Source organism: Terrapene carolina, unplaced genomic scaffold (assembly GCF_002925995.2).
Source record: "Terrapene carolina triunguis isolate 2854851 unplaced genomic scaffold, T_m_triunguis-2.0 Scaffold740, whole genome shotgun sequence".
NCBI lineage: Eukaryota > Metazoa > Chordata > Testudines > Emydidae > Terrapene > Terrapene triunguis.
The window spans coordinates 4597904-4616913 of NW_020665091.1; the positions used below are offsets into that span (position 1 = coordinate 4597904).

General features: G+C 45.7%; 1 protein-coding gene across 6 annotated transcripts in view; it reads left to right on the plus strand.

Moving 5' to 3' along the window:
* KPNA1 (karyopherin subunit alpha 1) overlaps positions 1–19010 on the plus strand; it is a 155912-nt gene that overhangs the window by 73733 nt on the left and 63169 nt on the right. For all 6 annotated transcript variants that reach the window (XR_003370207.2, XM_026660199.2, XM_026660197.2 and 3 more), the window contains exon 7: positions 12132–12220. Coding sequence is in view for 5 of the 6 variants with exons in the window: in XM_026660199.2 (XP_026515984.1) it covers positions 12132–12220 (89 nt within the window). In the remaining variant the exon portion in view is untranslated. The remainder of the gene's footprint in view (positions 1–12131; positions 12221–19010) is intronic.

Below are 19010 nucleotides of genomic sequence, written 5' to 3' on the forward strand. Positions count from 1 at the left end.
CCCGACTTTGACCGAGGGTTCATCCTCCAGACCGACGCCTCGGAGGTAGGACTAGTGGCGGTCCTGTCTCAGCAGGTGGATGGGGAGGAGCACCCTGTTATATATATCAGCTGAAAATTATTCCCGCGAGAAAGACACTACGCGGTAATAGAGAAGGAGGCCCTGGCGGTAAAATGGGCCTGTGACGCCCTACGTTTTTACATCCTGGGGCCCGTTCATACTAGTCACGGACCATGCCACGCTTCGGTGGTTGGCCCGAATGAAGAACAATAATATGCGGTTAACGCGGTGGTACCTGGCGTTACAGCCCTATGCTTATACAATCCGCCATAGGGCCGGAAAGGACCACGCGAACGCGGACTTTCTGTCCCGCATGGGAGAGTTAGACGGGTCCGGCCCCAAGGGGGGGGGGGGGTATGTAGTGAGCCGGTGTGGCGCCCCTCCGTCCCACATAGGGCCGAACTTCCCCTAACCCCAATGTGGGCGGAGCCATCGGGTCCAGTGCCCGCCCCTCCAAGGTCACGGCCCCGACCCGGAAGTATAAAAGCCCGCTGGCAGAGCTCAGTGGAGCCCAGGCCGGCAGAGAGAGCAGACATCCCGGGCCGAGCTCCCGCTTGGGAAACAGCCGCAGGCCGCGAGCCGCCTGCTAACCCACCGCGCCGGTCACGCCTACCTCTCGCCAGCTACCCCGAGGAGGACTGGCCAAGCCTGCCCCGGACCAGGTACCCCGAGGAGGACTGGCCAAGCCTGCCCCGGACCAGGTACCCCGAGGAGGACTGGCCAAGCCTGCCCCGGACCAGGTACCCCGAGGAGGACTGGCCAAGCCTGCCCCGGGCCCGATACCCCGAGGAGGACTGGCCAAGCCTGCCCCGGGCCCGCTACCCTGCTGGAGAGCTGCCGGCCCCGCACCAGAGGAACCGATGCTGTTGGACTGGCCCGAACCCGGCGTCGCCAACGAGGTAGGCCCCGAGGGGGAACACGGAAGTAGCCCGGGGGTAGCCGACCCCGGTCAGGCTGCAGACGCATGTGAGCCAATGTCAGTGTGTTTCGGTCAGGATACCCCACTGACCAGCAGCGGCAGTAACCGCTGCTAGGGCCCCGGGCTGGAACGCAGTGGAGTGGGTGGGCCTGCGTTCCCCCCTGACAGCCCCGCTCACGGGTGGCAGGGTTCCCCCTCACCCAACGCTCAGGTAGGAGCCTGGACGTACCCCAACTGATTGTCGCTCAGCCCCTGCACCAGAGGGCCTGAGCTACCTAACTGTTGCTTGTCTCCTCAGCCCCCTGCATCCAAGGGCCTGAGCTGTGACTGTTGGTGCCCCGCCCTGATTCAGGGCCTGGGCCTCCCCAACTATTATATTGTTGCTCAGCCCCTATACCAAAGGGCCGGAGCTCCCTGAACTGTTGATTATTGCTCAGCCCTGCCCCAAAGGGCCTGAGCTGTGACTGTTTATGCCCCGCCCTGATCCAGGGCCTGGGCCTGCTTAAACTGTTGACTGTTACTCAGCCCCTGCACAAAAGGGCCTGAGCTAGCTGAGTGTTTACTCAGCCCTGCCTGAGGGCCTGAGCTCCCTGAACTGTGGGTCGCCCAGCCCCTGTGTAAAGGGGCCTGAGCTTTGACTGTCTGTGCTTTAGTGAGCCGGTGTGGCGCCCCTCCGTCCCGGAGGGTAGAGCCCCGGCGCAACCCTACTACACTGCTACTTATTAATTTCATTGGATGACCCCTGGTTCGTGTGTTACATGAAGGGGTAAATAACACTTCCCTATTCACTTTCTCCACATCGTTCATAATTGTATAAACCTCTATCATATCCCCCTTAATAATCTCTTCTATAAATTGAACAGTCTCAATCTATTTAATCTCTCCTCATACGGAAGCTGTTCCATACCCTTAATCATTTTTGTTCCTCTTCTTTGTACTTTTTCCAATTCTAATGTATCTTTTTTTGAGATGAGGTAACGAGAACTGCACGCAGTATTGAAGATGTGGGTGTACCATGGATTTATATAGTGTCATTATAATATTTTTTGTCTTATTATCTATCCCTTTCCTAATGGTTCTAACATTGTTTTTTTTGAATGCCACTGCACGTTGAATGGATGTTTTCAGAGAATTATCCACAATGACGGCAACATCTCTTTTTTTGAGTGGTAATAGCTAATTTAGACCCCATCACTTTGTATGTACAGTTGGGATTATGTTTTCCAATGTGCATTATTTTGCATTTATCAACATTGAATTTCATCTACTATTTTGTTGTTCAGTCACGCAGTTTTTTGAAATCCCTTTGTAACTCTTCACAGTCTGCTTTGGATTTAACTATCTTGAGAAATTTTACATCATTTGCAAACTTTGCCACCTCACTATTTACCCCTTTTTCCAGATCATTTATGAGTATGTTGAACAGCACAGGTCCCAGTACAGATCCCTGGGGGACACCACTATTTACCTCTTTCCATTCTGGAACTGAACGACAGGGGATGGAGCTTATGTTATATTATGTTATTAGCAGGTATCTGTGAGACCCTTTGGTAAAGCCTCTCATATCCGTCTCTTGTGGCTGGTGAGAACAGCCTACTAGTGTTACCACTTATTCTGTTAGCTCAAATGATACAGATCTGTGCTGTGGATCTAAAGGTCCTAACCCTGCTGATGACCTGAGCAGAAATCATTGTTTCAGCATAGTGGAACTTTTGGTGGTGGTGGGGTTCAGTTTACTTAAAAAACAACATCCCCTAAACAACCACCCCACACACACACTAAGGAAACTACCAACCAAAAACTGGACACCATATTCCAGTAACAGCTGCACTAGTGCCAAATACAGAAGTAATATAATCTTTCTACTCAAGAGTCATCTATTTATCCATCCAAGCATTGTATTTGCCTTTTTGGCTACAGCATCACTCTTCCAAATCATTGACTGTTAAATAGTGTAGAATGAAGATCCGATCTCTGAGCGACCCCACTAAAAAGCACATGTGCTTCTAGATGATTTCCCAGTTACAGTTACACTTTGAAACCTATCAGTTAGCTAGTTTTCATCCACACTGACTTTGTATTGTTCTAGTTTTTTAATCAGAATGCTGTGTGGTACCAAGTCAGCTGCCTTACAAAAAACTGCTGCATGGACACCAGGGTGTATTTGATTTAAATCATGATTTAAATCACTAGTCAGGAAGACTAGATTTAATCATGGATTTCTAGATAAAAGTGCATGCTTGTTGGTTGTTATAACCTTAATACATATTCTTCACAACTCAGAAGTAGATGTAGGTTTCATTTTTAGAAGGTACACACTATACATTTTTAAAGTGATTTATTTTGGAAACTTTTCAGATTAGTTTTACAGCTATACCAGAAAATGAATCATTGTTTGGTTATTTCATTTACAAAAGGTAATTGAAGCAGATAGTTCACCTCCCAATGACTTCGTAAATATCTCCAATTCGCTAATCATTAATATTTGGAGGATTTTCTTGCCATGCTGTGTTAGGAGGAGAACATCACCAGACAGACATTTAAATTTTTTTTTTTTTTTTAACTAAAACAACATTTCAGCAACTATGGGGTTGGCAGAGTAAAGGCATATATGTTAAGAGCGCTTATTTTGGCATTGCTGAAAGGGCAGTGTTAAGTTTGCATAGGCAATCTTAACTGTGCATTTCCTGGTTTTCAGAAATTTGAGTTTTGCTCGATTCAATGTTCTGCACAGAGATGACATACTACCAAACAAAAAATCGGATTTTTTTGATAAATGCTTTTTGAGGGAAAAACTAAGACACATTATAGCTCAAAGATATCTCATTATGGAATAGGGATTATAAATTCTAATTCTATAGTATGAGAATATATTCATGTAATGTTTAAGAAAAGTTTTGTAAATGAGTTCCAATAGTTCATGGAATAGGGACCCAATCTTATGGGGTTCCAGGGGCTTCTGTAGAGATTATTTAGGTTAATCTTTCTATCTACCCAATGGGTAGAAGTGCTCAGTTTAGAAGAGAACATCAGAGATGCTTAGTTTTGCAGTTCTCAAACTGTGGATTTGTGTCTCCAGAGATAACATGCTTGTTAACAGCAAAAATGTTTTTAAATAAATAAATAATATATAGAGGTGAGAGATAACAGACCTCAACCCTGTTGTCCCTCTGCAAATTTGTGTACACAGAGTCAATCTCTTACCTCTCTCTAAAAGTGCAAAGTTTCAAAACGTTCAATGAATAGAAGATTGTTGTGGGTGGAATAGATCTGGACAAGGAGAAGAAATCTGGAGATAAATGTGAGAAGGGAGGGACAGGCAGTAGAAACAAAAGTGAAACTGTTTGAGCAGTATATTCCAGAAGTCTTGAGGTCTTTCTGAATGTAGCCTTCATTGATTTCAGATCTACCATACCATTCTCTCACTAGAAGGGAAAACTTATAATGGCAGCAGGCCATAAAAGAGACCCAGTTTAGGAATAAGAACCATTTAAGAAATATAGGTTTCCTGATGATGTTTTAAAGAGAGTCACACCAGTGAACTGGTGGAAGTCACTTAAGCACTTGGATTCAGAGAGACTGTTGAAGTGATGATCTCACTTTTAACAGCAGTAGTTTCTTCTGCCAGTGTAGAAAGAATATTTTCTTCCTTTGCAACCCATTTACTCTCACCTACAGGGTTCTATCTGTCACTATTAAAGGAGAAAAGGGGTGTGTGTGTGGGGGGGAGATTTATAACAGACAACTTGTAGCAAGCAACATGAATTACATCTATAGTTATATACATAACATGTCTTGTATCTCTGCAGATCCTAGCTCAAATGGCCCAAAGCCTACCCTACCTACACCCTCCTGAGGCGCACCAAATTTCAAAAGAATCTGACACAGCATGTCAGTCTGAGGACTTAGGTTGACCTAGAGACAGCAGTTGTGATGGAACCTTACCTATAGTGGTGCAGCTGTGACACTGTAATAATAGCAGAGACATCTCAGCCCCAGAGAGCTCACAGTCTAAGGGCTTGTCTACACTACCGCGGTAGTTCGACGGCTGGCAATCGAACTTCCGGGTTCGATTTATCGCGTCTGGTGTGGACGCGATAATTCGAACCAGGAAGTGCTCGCCGTCGACTGCGGTACTCCACGTCAGCGAGAGGAGTACCGCGGAGTCGACGGGGGAGCCTGCCTGCCGTGTGTGGACCGCGTCTGAACCGCGGTAAATTCGAACTAAGGTATGTCGACTTCAGCTACGTTATTCACGTAGCTGAAGTTGCGTACCTTAGATCGAATTGGGGTGTTAGTGTAGACCAGGCCTAAGTGAATTGGTGCATGTGTGCAGGGTTTGTGTATGAATTGGGATGTACTGGCAGCACTGGGGCTGCTGGGGATTTCGGATGCACTGACAGAGATATGGGGTACAGGAAGGTGGGGATGCAGGGTGATTAGGGTGCATTGGAAGAGCTGTGGAATTCAGGGGGCTTGGGTGCACTGGCAGAGCTGGGGGTGACAAGCCTCCCTCACCTACGACCCCAGCCTCTCTCCCCTTCCCTACCACCCCATCCCCATTTATCTCCGTCTCCATAAACGTCCCTTATCTTGCTGCAGCCCCAAATCCACTTCCCCCAGTACCTCTCCCTTCCCAGGAAGCATTCACATGTCTTAATTATTTCCCCAAATACTTGGATTTCATCCCTGCACAAAATAAAATTGACACACACGACTCATAAATTGTGACAACCTCCAGCCACTTAGTCCAAAACTCCTTTTGTTTTAGGTGGGGGCTTGTAATTAACTTATTCTTAGTTATGTTAATTGAAAGGAGATTTCACAGCCATCCATCTCAATGAGATCAGTAATTCATCCAATCATTAATACCTATCAGTTTAACAGTACAAGGGAGCGGAAGGAAACCGGTTTTAGGGGGGAGGAGCTGTAATCCATGGTCAAATGACCCCAGATTTAGATCACTTATGCCACCCCACACTTGTGAGGAACACCAAATTTCAGAACAATCTGCGTAACTGTTTGGATTTTAGAGCACTTACAAGAATCACCTTTAAAGCATATAAAATGGCAGGAATGGAAACGCTCTAGCTGTTTTTCTGTATTAGCACATGTACACTGTGAAAATGGACATTTTCTTAAACACCATTCTCAGTGTGGGTCCCCCAAAGATTTAGCAGGCGCCATGTATTATCTTGGGTAAACCTCAACAGGTTTGAGACCATTTTGCCCTGCATCACATTAATAGTTGGATCTCTACCTCTGCACAAAAAACCCCACATAGAAACTTTTGGAAAATGGCTGAGGGAGAGGGGGGCCGTATATCTCTGCAACCCCAAACTCAAATGACCCCAAATTTGGGTCACTAACCCTACCCTTCACTTGTCTGAGGCACACCAAAATTCAAAGGAAACCGACCAAGCATGTCAATTAGAGGACTTAGAAAGGGCAACCTTTAAACAGAGATCATGATGCAACATTAACTATAGTGGCAGGACAACCTGTGTAATTATAGGCAGGCCTGTTTTCCATTATTAAATATTGGCACAATATTAGCATTCTTCTAGTCCTTTGGAATTTCCCCAGTATTCCAAAATTTAATGAAAATCAACATCCATGGTCCAGAGAGCTCTTTGGTAACTCTTAAAACTTTTCAACATAAGTTATCCAGACTTGCTGATTTAAAAACATCTAGCTTTAGTAGCTGCTGTTTCACTTCCTTCTGAGTTACTGTGGGAATGGAAAGTATTTAATCATCATAATCTGATATGACTATCTGTTTTTTTCCTAAATACAGAACAGAAGTGTCTATTGTTTCCATCTAGTAATAGACCAGTACCATTGTTGGGATTCCTTTTGTTCCACAGTGAGGATAGTTAATCATTGGAACAATATAGAAATTTAAGGGTTGTGGTAGATTCTTCATCGCTGGCAATTTTTTAATGACGATTGGATGTTTTGCTAAAAGATATGCACTAGTGTAAACAGGAATTATTTTGCGGCAGTTCTATGGCCAGTGTTATGCAGAACGTCAGAAGAGATGATCATAGTGGTTCCTACTGACCTTAGAATCTATTAATGTAATACACTTAAATGCCTTACTGTGCTTAATCCTGCTGGTCATATATTTCTCCCTGTGTCCTTTTGCTTCCATTACCAATTCCTACGATCCCTCTGATTTATATTCATTGTTATCAACTTCCCCTTCATTCCATTTTTTATTTTTATATATATCTTTTATATATAAAAGTCAGGTTTTCTTTTTTGTAACCACTCTGGCCTTCTTCAATTTTGGGATTGGCTTTTGGGGCATCTAGTAAAACTGTTCTTAAACAGTTCCCAATTATCATTCACTTTTTTCTGTTTCAGTTCTTTCTCCCAACTCATTTGGCTCAATTGTTTTCAGCTTTGTAAAATTGGCCCTTTAAAAAACACTAAGTTTGTATATTACTGTACTGGTTTGGACTTTATTCTGTTTGCACATAACAAATATGATCAAGTCATGGTCACTTGCACTACTACCACTAATTTTTAGTACTGCGATGAATTCCTCCTTATCTGTCAAGATGGCATCTAATACAGAAATCCCCTTGCTGGATGCAACACTTCTTGACTTAGAAAACTGTTGTCCGTAATGTTTAGAAATTTCAAGGACCCTTCAGTACTGAGAGCATGAGACCTCCAGCATATGCCATTTCAACTGAAGTCCCCCATTTTCCTACACATTATATAGTAGTTTAAGGAGCTGGTTACCCTATTCTCTAGTGTGATTTGGTGGTCTATAGGTGACACCTACTGGTACACCATCTTGAACTTTATCTGTTAAAACACTGATTCATAAACATTGAAGACCATCATCTTCTGAGTTGTCAGTGACTTAGAAACAGGTACTGCCATTTTTGGCATAGAGTGCCACTCCCGCTTCCAATTTTGACCACTCGATCCTTCCTAAATAATATCCTAATGTGTGAATCCTCCTACCAGGTTTCAGTAATACCAACTAGATTAAATTTAATGTTCATAAGTGAAGATTTCCAATTCTTCTAGTTTATTGTCCTTCTAGCATTGGTGTATTGGCAATTAAAGAATTTCTTCTCTCCACATTCTTTGGTTTCTTGATTAATTTTGTTCTCAACATCTTTATTTTGTGCTAAACAAGTGCTCATATATTCCCACTTTTCACCCTCCCCTTTTGTTATTAAGGTCCTGACACATCAACTTCTTCTGTTCTGGACAGAGCAAAAATTCCTATCTCTATCTGCACTGCCCATCACATGGGAGATGAACACCAAGACTTACATGGCAGAAATTGGATTAAGCAGAGTGGAACACCCAGAAGTGGCCTCATACATTGTTCGTCAATTTGATGGGCTGGTGATCTGGAAACAGCAGTAATGTGTCCTGCGGCTTTTCCTTGTGTCAGGACCCAGGATGTGTGGTGGAGAATGACCTCTTGCAAAATTGGGCAATCTCTCTGCTATATGCCATCCAGCTTTTGTATGGTTGTGGGGAGCAGTGGAAAAGACAGGAACAAGAGATGGCAGGAATATTGTTACAGCCTTCCTAGATGAAGATGCTATGACTCTCAAACCTGATGAATCTGTCCTTCAAGTGTATGTGTCTCACAGAAGAGGTCTCCTATTGCAAAATCCAGTCCTCCATCCAGGACCAGAATGATTCAAAATGGATACTTGAATGATGTGATTATCACTCTCATGGACCCTAAAAAGAAGATAACAAATAGAACGTATTCTGTTGGACGAAGCAAAGTCCATGGAGAGAACCAAAACTACCATATTTAACAAATGAATCATAGCCGTGAATTCCTGGAGGAGAGCCTTAATGTTGGATGTATAAGCATTTCCAAGCAAAATGTCAAGTCTTTGCAGTGTAATATTATCAGTATGTTCAAGAAAAGGAAGTTAGGTACAAATCTCATCGTTAAATTTTTTCTTGAAGAAGCAACCCTTATATCAATCCCAAAAGATCATAGAACACAACATTGGAACCTCATTGTTGTTCTTCATTAGTATAGCAGCAGCATCTAAGACCCCCTGTCGTGGATTGGACACTGGAACCATTGTATTAGGCACTGTACAAATGCAGAACATTCTGCTTCTTACAGCCCTACCCATATTGAACCCTTGCAAAAGGTGTCCTTATCCTTCCTGTCCATTAAAGTAGACCTCCCAATAGCTACTATATCCAGTCAGATGAGTTTATGAAGTTGGGAGCTTTCTTGGATGAGACCCAGTATTGTGCTTGTAATTTAGACAAGTGATCCTCACAACTGTGATAGCATCATTCCAAAAGAAATTAAAAAAAAAAAAAAAAGGACAGAGAAGTCTCATCTCAGGACAGAGAAGTCACATCTCCTTTATTGACATTTGCTAATGACCACACAGAATCAGAAATATAGGGCTGGAAGAGACCTCAAGAAATCATCTAGTCCATCCACCCACCCATGCTGTGGCAGGATTAAATATATCTAGACCATGCCGGAAAGGTGTTTGTCTAAACTTAAAAACCTCCGATGATGGGGATTCCACAACTTCCTTAGGTAATCTGTGCTAGTGCTTAACTATCCATATAATTAATAAATTATTCCTAATATTTATCCTGAATCTTCCTAGCTGCAAACTAAGCTGATTATTTCTCATCCTACCCTTGGTAGATATGGAGAACATTGATCACCAACCATCCTTTTTATAGCATTTTATGTATTTGAAAACTATGCCCCCCTCCACCTTTTCTTCTCTAAACTAAATGAGACCTGTGCTTTCAAACTTTCCTTAGAAGCCATATTTTCCAAACCTCTTATCATTTCTGTTCTCTTCTGGACTGTCTCTAATTTGTTCACTTTTTTCTTAATGCACGGTACTCAGAACTGGGGCACAGTACTCCAGCTGAGGTCTCTTCAGTGCCGAGTAGAGCAGAACAATTACCCCGTCTGCCTTCCCTTCAACATTTTTGTTAACACATCCAAGAATGACATTCACCTTTGTCTCCTCAGTCTCATACTGTTCAAATATATTCAATTTGTGATAAACTATAACTCAGATCCTTCTCTTCAGTATGACTGCCTAGCCAGTTATTTCCCAGTTTGTATTAGTACATTTGATTTTTTTTTCTTCCTAAGTGTAATACTTTGCACTTCTCTTTATTGAATTTCAACATATTAATTTCAGACCATTTCTCCAATTTATCAAGATAAGTTTGAATTCTAATGCAGTCCTTCAGAGTGGTTGCAACTCCTTCCAGTTTGGGTGTCATCCTCAAATTTTATAAGCATACTGTACACTCCAATATCCAAGTCATTAATGAAAATATTGAATAGTACTGAACCTAGAACAGACCCTGTGGCACCCCACTTGATACATCCACCTAGTTTCAGAGTGAACCACTGATAAGCACTCTTTGGGCATGGCCTTTCAACGAGTTGTGCAGCCACCTTAGTCATTTGGTCTAGGCCAAATTTCCTAGTTTGCTTATGAAGATGTCACATGGGAGTTTCAAAAGACTCACTACATTCCAGATATATCATGTCTGCTTCTCTCTCTCTCCCCTCCCCCCCATCCACTAGGATGGTTACCCTGTCGAAGAAGGCGATTAGGTCTGATTTGTTCTTGACAAATCTATATTTGCTATTACTCCAGGACTGAACAAATTGTTTGTTTAATAATTTGTTCAAGGATCTTTTCAGGTATCAAGTTAGGCTGACTGGTCTATAATTCCTCAGGTCCCCTTTTCCGCCTTTTTTGATGATAGGTATTATGTTGTCCTTTCTCCATTCCTCTGGGATCTCACCCATTCTCCATGACTTTCAAATATAATCTCTAATGGTTCAGAGATTGCTTTGGCTAATTTAAGTACTAGGGTGAATTTAATTGGGGCCTGCCAACTTGAATACATCTAACTTATCTAAGTATTCTTTAACCTGTTCTGTTCTTTCCCTATTGTTAATATTATTTTAAGCATCTGGTCTCAATTAACTTTTGAAGTATAAAAGGAACACTTCAGCCTTCTCTGGCATCCATTATTTGTTCTCCTACTCTAAGTAATGAACCTACACTTTCCTACATTGCTCTCTTACTTCTAATGTATTTATAGAACCTGTTCTTACATCCCTTGCTAGTTGTAATTCATTTTGTGCTTCTGCCTTTCTGTTTTTGTCTATTCTTTTATACTCATCCTTAGCAATTTGGTCTTTGTTTCCACTTTTTGCATGATTCATTTTTGATTTTTAGTTCCTTAAAAAGAGTACCTGACACAGCCATATTGGTCTCTTACTTCTCTTCCCACCTTTCTTCCAGATCAGGTTAGTTTGCTGTTGTGCCTTTAATATTGTATTTTTAGAAACTATCAGCTCTCCTTAACTCCCATTTCCCTAAGATTTCCTTCCCTTGGAATCATAATTAGGAGTTCCTTGAGTGTGTTGACGTCTGCTTTTTTGAAGTCTGTCTTTATTTTGCTCCTCTCACTCCTGCCTTTCCTTAGAATCAGGACCTCTATAATTTCATTGTCACTTTCACCCAAGTTGCCTTCCACTTTCAGATTCGCAAGAGTTCCCTCCCTATAAGTCAGAATCAAATCTAAAATAGCCACCTCCCATAGTTACATCCTCCACCTTCTGAAACAAAAAGTTGTCCCAAGTACATTCTAAGAGCTTGTTGGACAGTCTGTCCTGATTTTCCTACCATATATGTCCAGTGTGCAGCTTGTAGGCAGTATTTGGGTTCTGCTTCACCTGGCTTTCTTTCCAAGAGTATATGCCGAGGGACTTATACGTTTCTTGAGGCTTGATCTCTGAATATTGGTTTGGCTATGCATTTGGGTCTTGATTCTTTTCTCCCACTGTTCCTAATATGGTTGTGTAGAGAATGCATCCCCTTGTAACGTTCAGGAAATGCTATTACTGTTTTGGCCCTTGTTATTGAGAACATCCCTTTGTTGGTATTTCCAGATGAGCCAGTTAGTGAGCCTGGCTGTATATCCATACCTCACAACTGGAATATATTTTCCCTCTGTAAATTAGCTAGGATGTCAGCATTAGCACAGAATATCTCTTATTCCTACACGTACACTATAAAGGAAAACCTTGCTTGAGTCAAAAAAATAAAAGCAGGGTGTTTTGTTTGTTCTTTCTTCACAGGCAGTATGGGCACTTGGCAATATTGCTGGAGACAGTACCATGTGCAGAGACTATGTGTTGGACTGCCAAATCCTACCCACTCTATTGCAGTAAGTCTGTTTTGATTTACTTTGTATCTTGTTCAAGATACTGGCAATAGTACTGAAGGACCTACAATGGCCAGACATGACAGGACAACCCTGACAATTATATATAATATGTGGTATGTGTAACCTTGCAGTTACACATAGTAAGTTTAGACCTTGATATAGGTAGACATAATTTAAAGTTTAATTCTATATAGGTTTATTTTTAAAGAAAAAAATTATTTAAATAAAACCATTTCATTTAAGTAAAAAATCAGATTTTTATTTAAAAAAAAAATATTTTTATCCATCTTGGTACCAGAAGGTAGGTCCAGCTTCTGTGAATGTTCTTGTGTGTCTTCTCTGTTGGTCAGCAGTTCTTATTACAGTGGATTGCAGGAATGAGATTTGGAACTGAATTGTATTTGATGGGCAGCCAGTACAGAGACCAGAGATATACCTATAGCATAGAACTTGAAGGGACCCCGAAAAGTCATCGAGTCCAGCCCCCTGCCTTCACTAGCAGGACCAAGTACTGATTTTGCCCCAGATCCCTAAGTGGGCCCCCTCAAGGATTGAACTCACAACCCTGGGTTTAGCAGGCCAATGCTCAAACCACTGAGCTATCCTTTCCCCCTTGTATTTTCTACCCACATGCTGCTGTATTTTCTACCAGTTGAAGCTTTTTCCAATCTCCCTCTCCAGAGAGGGGACAGAATGCCTCTACTAGACTCACCCCTCTCAAAGTCTTAAAGTGGAGTCCCATACCAGTGCTATGGTACTGAAATCCAAGTCAGTACAGACTGTCTCTTCTCAATCCAAGAACAGCACTGCATCCAGTACTTCTAGGAAGATGTCATCTTCTGCACCAGTCATGCTGGTACCAAGCATTTTGGCACCAGGAGTCATGGCACTGAATGCCCTCACACAAAGATCCATAGCACCAACCTTCTTCTCAGCGCTGTTGGAGTCTTTGGTTTGGGTAGTACATACCCACACATGGGTACTGGATTATGCCTAAGACATCAGGATTCAAGCTCTGCGCCTCCTGCCCGTATTCATTCTCGGTCAGTGACAAGCACCAACACTGCCTCTACTGCTTAGAAGCCCCCTCCACTCCAGATACTTGTGAGGTGGCAAGGGACCTCATAGAAAGTACTCTGCCCCAGCCCCCTGCTGTCAGAGACAAGCCTCTGGCACCTCCTACACGTGTGCCATCTAGAGGCAAACCGGGAATGATGAGGCCACCTTCCTCTCCAGACCGGCACTGTTCACAGTCTACTTCACCCCCAGCACTGGGCCCAGTACATGACAGCAAGATGCAGGGAGTGTGTTGCTCGCGAACTCCGGCACCGGGGAATCAGCACTGTCCGGCACCGTGATACGGCACCGGAACATAGGAGCTGCTCTCCGGCACTGGTCTAAGTCGCGGGAAATCAGGCACCGTTCATCTACATGGTCGTCACAGCACCAATCTCGAATTTCCTACTCTCGGCACCGACCACCGGCACAGGGATCCTCGGCACCACCATGATCATCGCCTTCTGACTCTGAGGACGGCTCCTGCTACTCATGGACAAGAGCGGGAGACATGCTCCTTCGTCCTGGCAGCCTCAATGGCCGCCTGCTGCACAGTAGCCCTTCTGGACCCCCTGGGCTTATCAGGCCCAGGGTACGCCTTCTAGGGTTTCTAGGTCCGTTACATCGGGGCATCACCGGGCATGGTCACAGCAGACAGAACCATCTCTCGTACCACGGAGGTGGCTCTATCCAGATCGCCCCCGCATACTACAGAGGGCACATCGGAACCGGCCCCAGATCCATCCACATCTAAGGTCCCATCGGATCACGCTGAGCCACTTGGCACCAATGCTGCCCAGGACCAACCTGAGCACATGGTGGGCCATGATGACCCTATGCCTCCACTGGCCTTTTCTTCGTCATTGCCTGATGAGGCAGTGGCAGGGGCTTCAACTTCAGCAGGTATAATTTTAACTCGTGGGATTCCATGTCAAAATATAAGGCGTTACTTCCCACAGAGTCAAAGTCTGAGTTCTCGACACGGAGTGAAATGAAACGAAAATGATCAGGGGGCTGGGGCACATAACTTACAAGGAGAGGCTGAGGGAATTGGGCTTGTTTAGTCTGCAGAAGAGAAGAGTGAGGGAGGGATTTGATAGCAGCCTTCAACTACCTGAAGCGGGGTTCCAAAGTGGATGGAGCTCGGCTGTTCTCAGTGGTGGCAGTTGACAGAACAAGGAGCAATGGTCTCAAGTTGCAGTGGGGGGAGGTCTAGGTTGGATATTAGGAAAAACTATTTCACTAGGAGGGTGGTGAAGCACTGGAATGGGTTACCTAGGGAGGTGGTGGAATCTCTATCCCTAGAGGTTTTTAAGGCCCGGCTTGACAAAGCTCTGGCTGGGATGAATTAGTTGCTGTTGGTCCTGCTCAAAGCAGGGGGTTGGACTAGATGACCTCCTGAGGCCTCTTCCAACCCTAATCTTCTATGATTCTCAGCTCTGGTCGAGGAGGGGAAGGCAGTTGCTAGGACATCCCTGTAAGCCTCACTCAACTCGGCTGACTCCGTGGCACGTACCATCGCACCGGGGGTGGTCATGAGGAGAACAGCTTGGCTCCAAGCGTCCGGGCTTCCCCCGGAAGTTCAGCAGATCCTGCAGGACCTTCCCTTTGAGGGTGCAGGACTGTTTTCTGTCCAAACTGATTCAAGGCTCCACAGCTTTGAGGATTCCAGGGGAACCATGAAGTCTCTGGGGATGCACACACCTGCTACCCAGAGAAAGCCCTTCAAGCCTCAGCTGGTGCAACAGCAGAGGCAATCCCAACCCCGCCCAAGGCAGGATAATTACCACCAGAGGGGCAGGAATTCCAGGCATAGGCCTTCCAACCCTCCCTCAGGCCAAGGGCAGGGCCCAACCAAGCCATCGTCGGGGACCCAAGCAAGAGTTTTGAAGGGACGCCAGAAGATGGTGTACCAGCCATGGTTACGGATCCTTCCCCCTCCTCCCCCCCCATTTTTTGAGCTGTCTATCCCACTTCTGCTGTGCATGGTCCCCTATAACATCGGACTGCTGGGTTCTTCATTCGGTAGAAGTGTGGTATTCTCTCCAATTCTGCTCCTTCCCTCCCTCGTCCCTCTTCAGGGACCCGTCTCACGAGCAACTCCTTATCCAGGAGGTGTACACGCTCCTCACCATGGGAGCGGTGGAGGAGGTTCCTCAGGAGCTAAGGGGGAAGGGATTCTATTACCATTATTTCCTAATCTCCAAGGCAACGGGGAGTCTCTGACCCATCTTAGACCTGCAAGGACTCAATCAGTTCATGGTAAAGTTGAAGTTCCGCATGATCTCCCTGAGCCCAATTATCCCTTCTCTGGATCCGGTGGACTGGTACGCTGCCCTCAACATGAAAGACGTGTACTTCCACATAGCCATCTGGCTGCCGCACAGACGCTTCCTGAGGTTCGTTGTCAACCGCGTACATTATCAGTTCACAGTGCTTCTATTCAGGTTATCAACAGCCCCCTGAATGTTCACCAAGTGTATGTCAGTCGTCTCAGGCTTTCTCTGAAACAGAAAGCCTACAAGTGTACCTCTACTTAGACGATTGGCTCCTGCAAGGCCGCTCCAGGGAGCAGGTGCAGTCCTATGTCCTGTTAGTCAGAGAGACCTTCCAGAGGCTGTCTCTCCTCCTCAATGTGGATAAAACAACTCTGTCACCCACCCAATGAATAGAATTCATTGGGGGCAGTGTTGGACTCGGTTCAAGCAAGATCCATCCTGCCACAACCCAGATTCCAAACACTGTCACACGTCATTCAGACAATACCCCACCAACGCAAGGACATGCCTCAGCCTTTTGGGACACATGGCGGCATGCGCCTATGTGGTGCGGCATGCCAGGATGAGGCTTAGACCATGCCAGGCTTGGCTTGCTACAGTCTATCACCCGGGTCGGAACAGTCTAGACTCAGTAGTAACAGTACCACCACGAGTCCTAGACACCCTAGGATGGTGGTTGGACCCTTGCATGGTCTGTGAAGGAGTCCCATTCACCACCCCTCAACCGTCCATGACCTTAGTAATGGACACGTCAGACCTTGGTTGGGGGGCACATCTAGGACGCTTACAGACTCAGGGCATGTGGTCGCAGTCCGAGATCTTGCTCCACATCAACATAAAGGAACTCTGGGCGGTAAGACTAGCCTGCCAGACCTTCCTTACAGTATTGCAAGGTCACTGCATGGCAGCGATGACCAACAACACCACCACCATGTTCTACATAAACAAGCAGGGCGGAGCCTGCTCCTCCCCTGTCTGTCAAGAGGCGTCCTATATCCCAGGAGCATGCAACGAGCTTGCACACCACCTCAGCAGGTTGTTCCGCAGTTACGAGTGGTTTATCCTGACAGACATCATCCACTCCATCTTCCAATGGTGGGTGTTTCCCCAGGTAGATCTATTCACCACAATGAGCAAAAGGAAGTGTCCAACGTTTTGCTCCTTCCAAAAACACGGCCCGGGATCAATCTCTCATGCGTTCATGATGCACTGGGGGAACCATCTACTATATGCCTTCCCTCCGATACCACTCGTCCACCGGGTTCTCCTCAAGATCCACAGGGACAAGGCAGAGGTAATTCTGCTCACTCCGGCTTGTCCCTGCCAACATTGGTACACCACACTTCTAGAGCTGTCAGTCAGCACCCCCATTGCACTGCTGCTCCTTCCCAATCTGATTACGCAGGACCACAGCCACCTGCTTCACCCAGACCTCCAGTCCCTGCACCTCACAGCCTGGAAGCTTCATGGTTAAATGCAAGGGAGCTCCAGTGCACGGAATAGGTGAGGGAGGTGCTCCTTGGTAGCAGAAAACCTTCCACCAGGGCCACCTACCTGGCCAAATGGAAATGGTTTTTGTGCTGGTGTAATCTTAGTCGAGTATCTCCACTCCAGTCATCTATACCATTCATCCTGGACTACCTCCTATACCTGAAGCTGCAAGGCCTGGCTGGATAGTCTATCAAGGTGCACCTTGTGACCATCTCAGCGTTCCACCCCGAAAAGTTGGGACGTTTAGTCTTCGTCAGTCCTATGGTGGGCCATTTCCTTAAAGGCCTAGAATGCTTATACCCTCAGTCTTGGCCACCGGTACCGACTTGGGACCTCAATCTGGTTCTAGCTAAACTTATGGGAGCCCCATTCGAGCTGCTTGCTACGTGTTCCCTTCTGTATCTCTCATGGAAGGTAGCCTTTCTGGTTGTAATAACATCGGCCAGGAGGGTATCGGAGCTAAAAGCATTAACCTACGATCCCCCCCACACATTCTTCCACAAGGACAAGATACAACTCAGGCCATGCCCAGCTTTCCTGCCCAAGGTGGTATCCCAATTCCACCTCAGCCAGGACATTTTTCTACCCCAAGCTGCACGCCAACACACAGGAGCAGAAGTTTCACTCATTAGATGTGCGGAGGGCGTTAGCGTTCTACATTGAGCGCACGAAGCCGTTCAGGAAGTTAAACCAGCTGTTTGTAGCGGACCAGATGAAGGGACTTCCGGTCTCCTCACAGCGCATCTCTTCCTGGATTACGGACTGTACCCGTACCTGCTATGACCTTGCAAAGGTTCCAGCCCCGGCTATAACGGCTCACTCGACAAGGGCTCAGGCCTCTTCCACAACTTTCCTGGCCCAGATGCCCATCCAAGAGATCTGCAGAGCGACGACCTGGTTGTCAGCGCACACCTTTGCCACCCACTATGCCATCATGCAGCATGCTAGAGACGATGCAGCTCTCAGTAGAGCAGTGCTCTAGTCAGTGATTCCTTAACTCCGACCCCACCCCCGTGGGAGAGCTTGGGAGTCACCTAATTGGAATCTACGTGAACAATCACTCAAAGAAGAAAAGACTGTTACTTGCCTTCTTGTAACTTGTTCTTCGAGAGGTGTTGTTCACATCCATTCCAATACCCACCCTCCTTCCCCTCTGTCGGAGTAGCCTACAAGAAGGAACTGAAGGGGAGTCGGGTCGGCAGGGTCATATATTGAGCGCGGCACTCCAGGGGGCTCCCTGGCCAACCCGATGGGAGCTGGTAAGGAAAAAAGTTTCCGATGACCGTGCACGTGGCACGCGCACAACTAATTGGAATGGACGTGAACAACACTTCTCAAAGAACAACAGTTACAAGAAGGTGAGTAACATCTTTTTCTTTTCCAAAGCCTTCTGCCTCAGCAGAGGAGCTGAGTCTTCACTTCCTCGACATCCACAGGGCCTTGGCCTTCTACCTGCAAAGGATGAGACCAATCAGGAAGTTCCCTAGATTGTTTATCACTGAGAGGATTAAGGGGCAGGCCATCTCCACACAGAGAATCTCCAAGTGGGCTTCAGGGTGTATTACACTATGCTATCAGTTGTCGGGACCGCCTCCACGCCTTGGGGTAAGAGCCCATTCCACAAGAGCCCAGATGTTGACTGCGGTCACTTTCCACAATGTGCCGCTTCCAGACATATAGGACAAGGTTCAATTCATACCTTCACTACACCTTGGTGCAGGACTCTGCAACATGCCTCATTCGGTGCAGCTGCCCTCTGCTCAACCATTCCATCCTCTTCCTCACACCTTCCTCCAAATTAGGTACTGCTTGTTAATCGTCCTCAGAGGAATACAATAGGGTCTATCATTCGAAGAAGAGGAGGTTACTTACATGTAACTGGAGGTTCTTTGAGATGTGTGGTTCATATCTATATTCCATTTCCCATCCTCCTTCCCCTCTGCTTTGGATCTGTTCAATTTGTG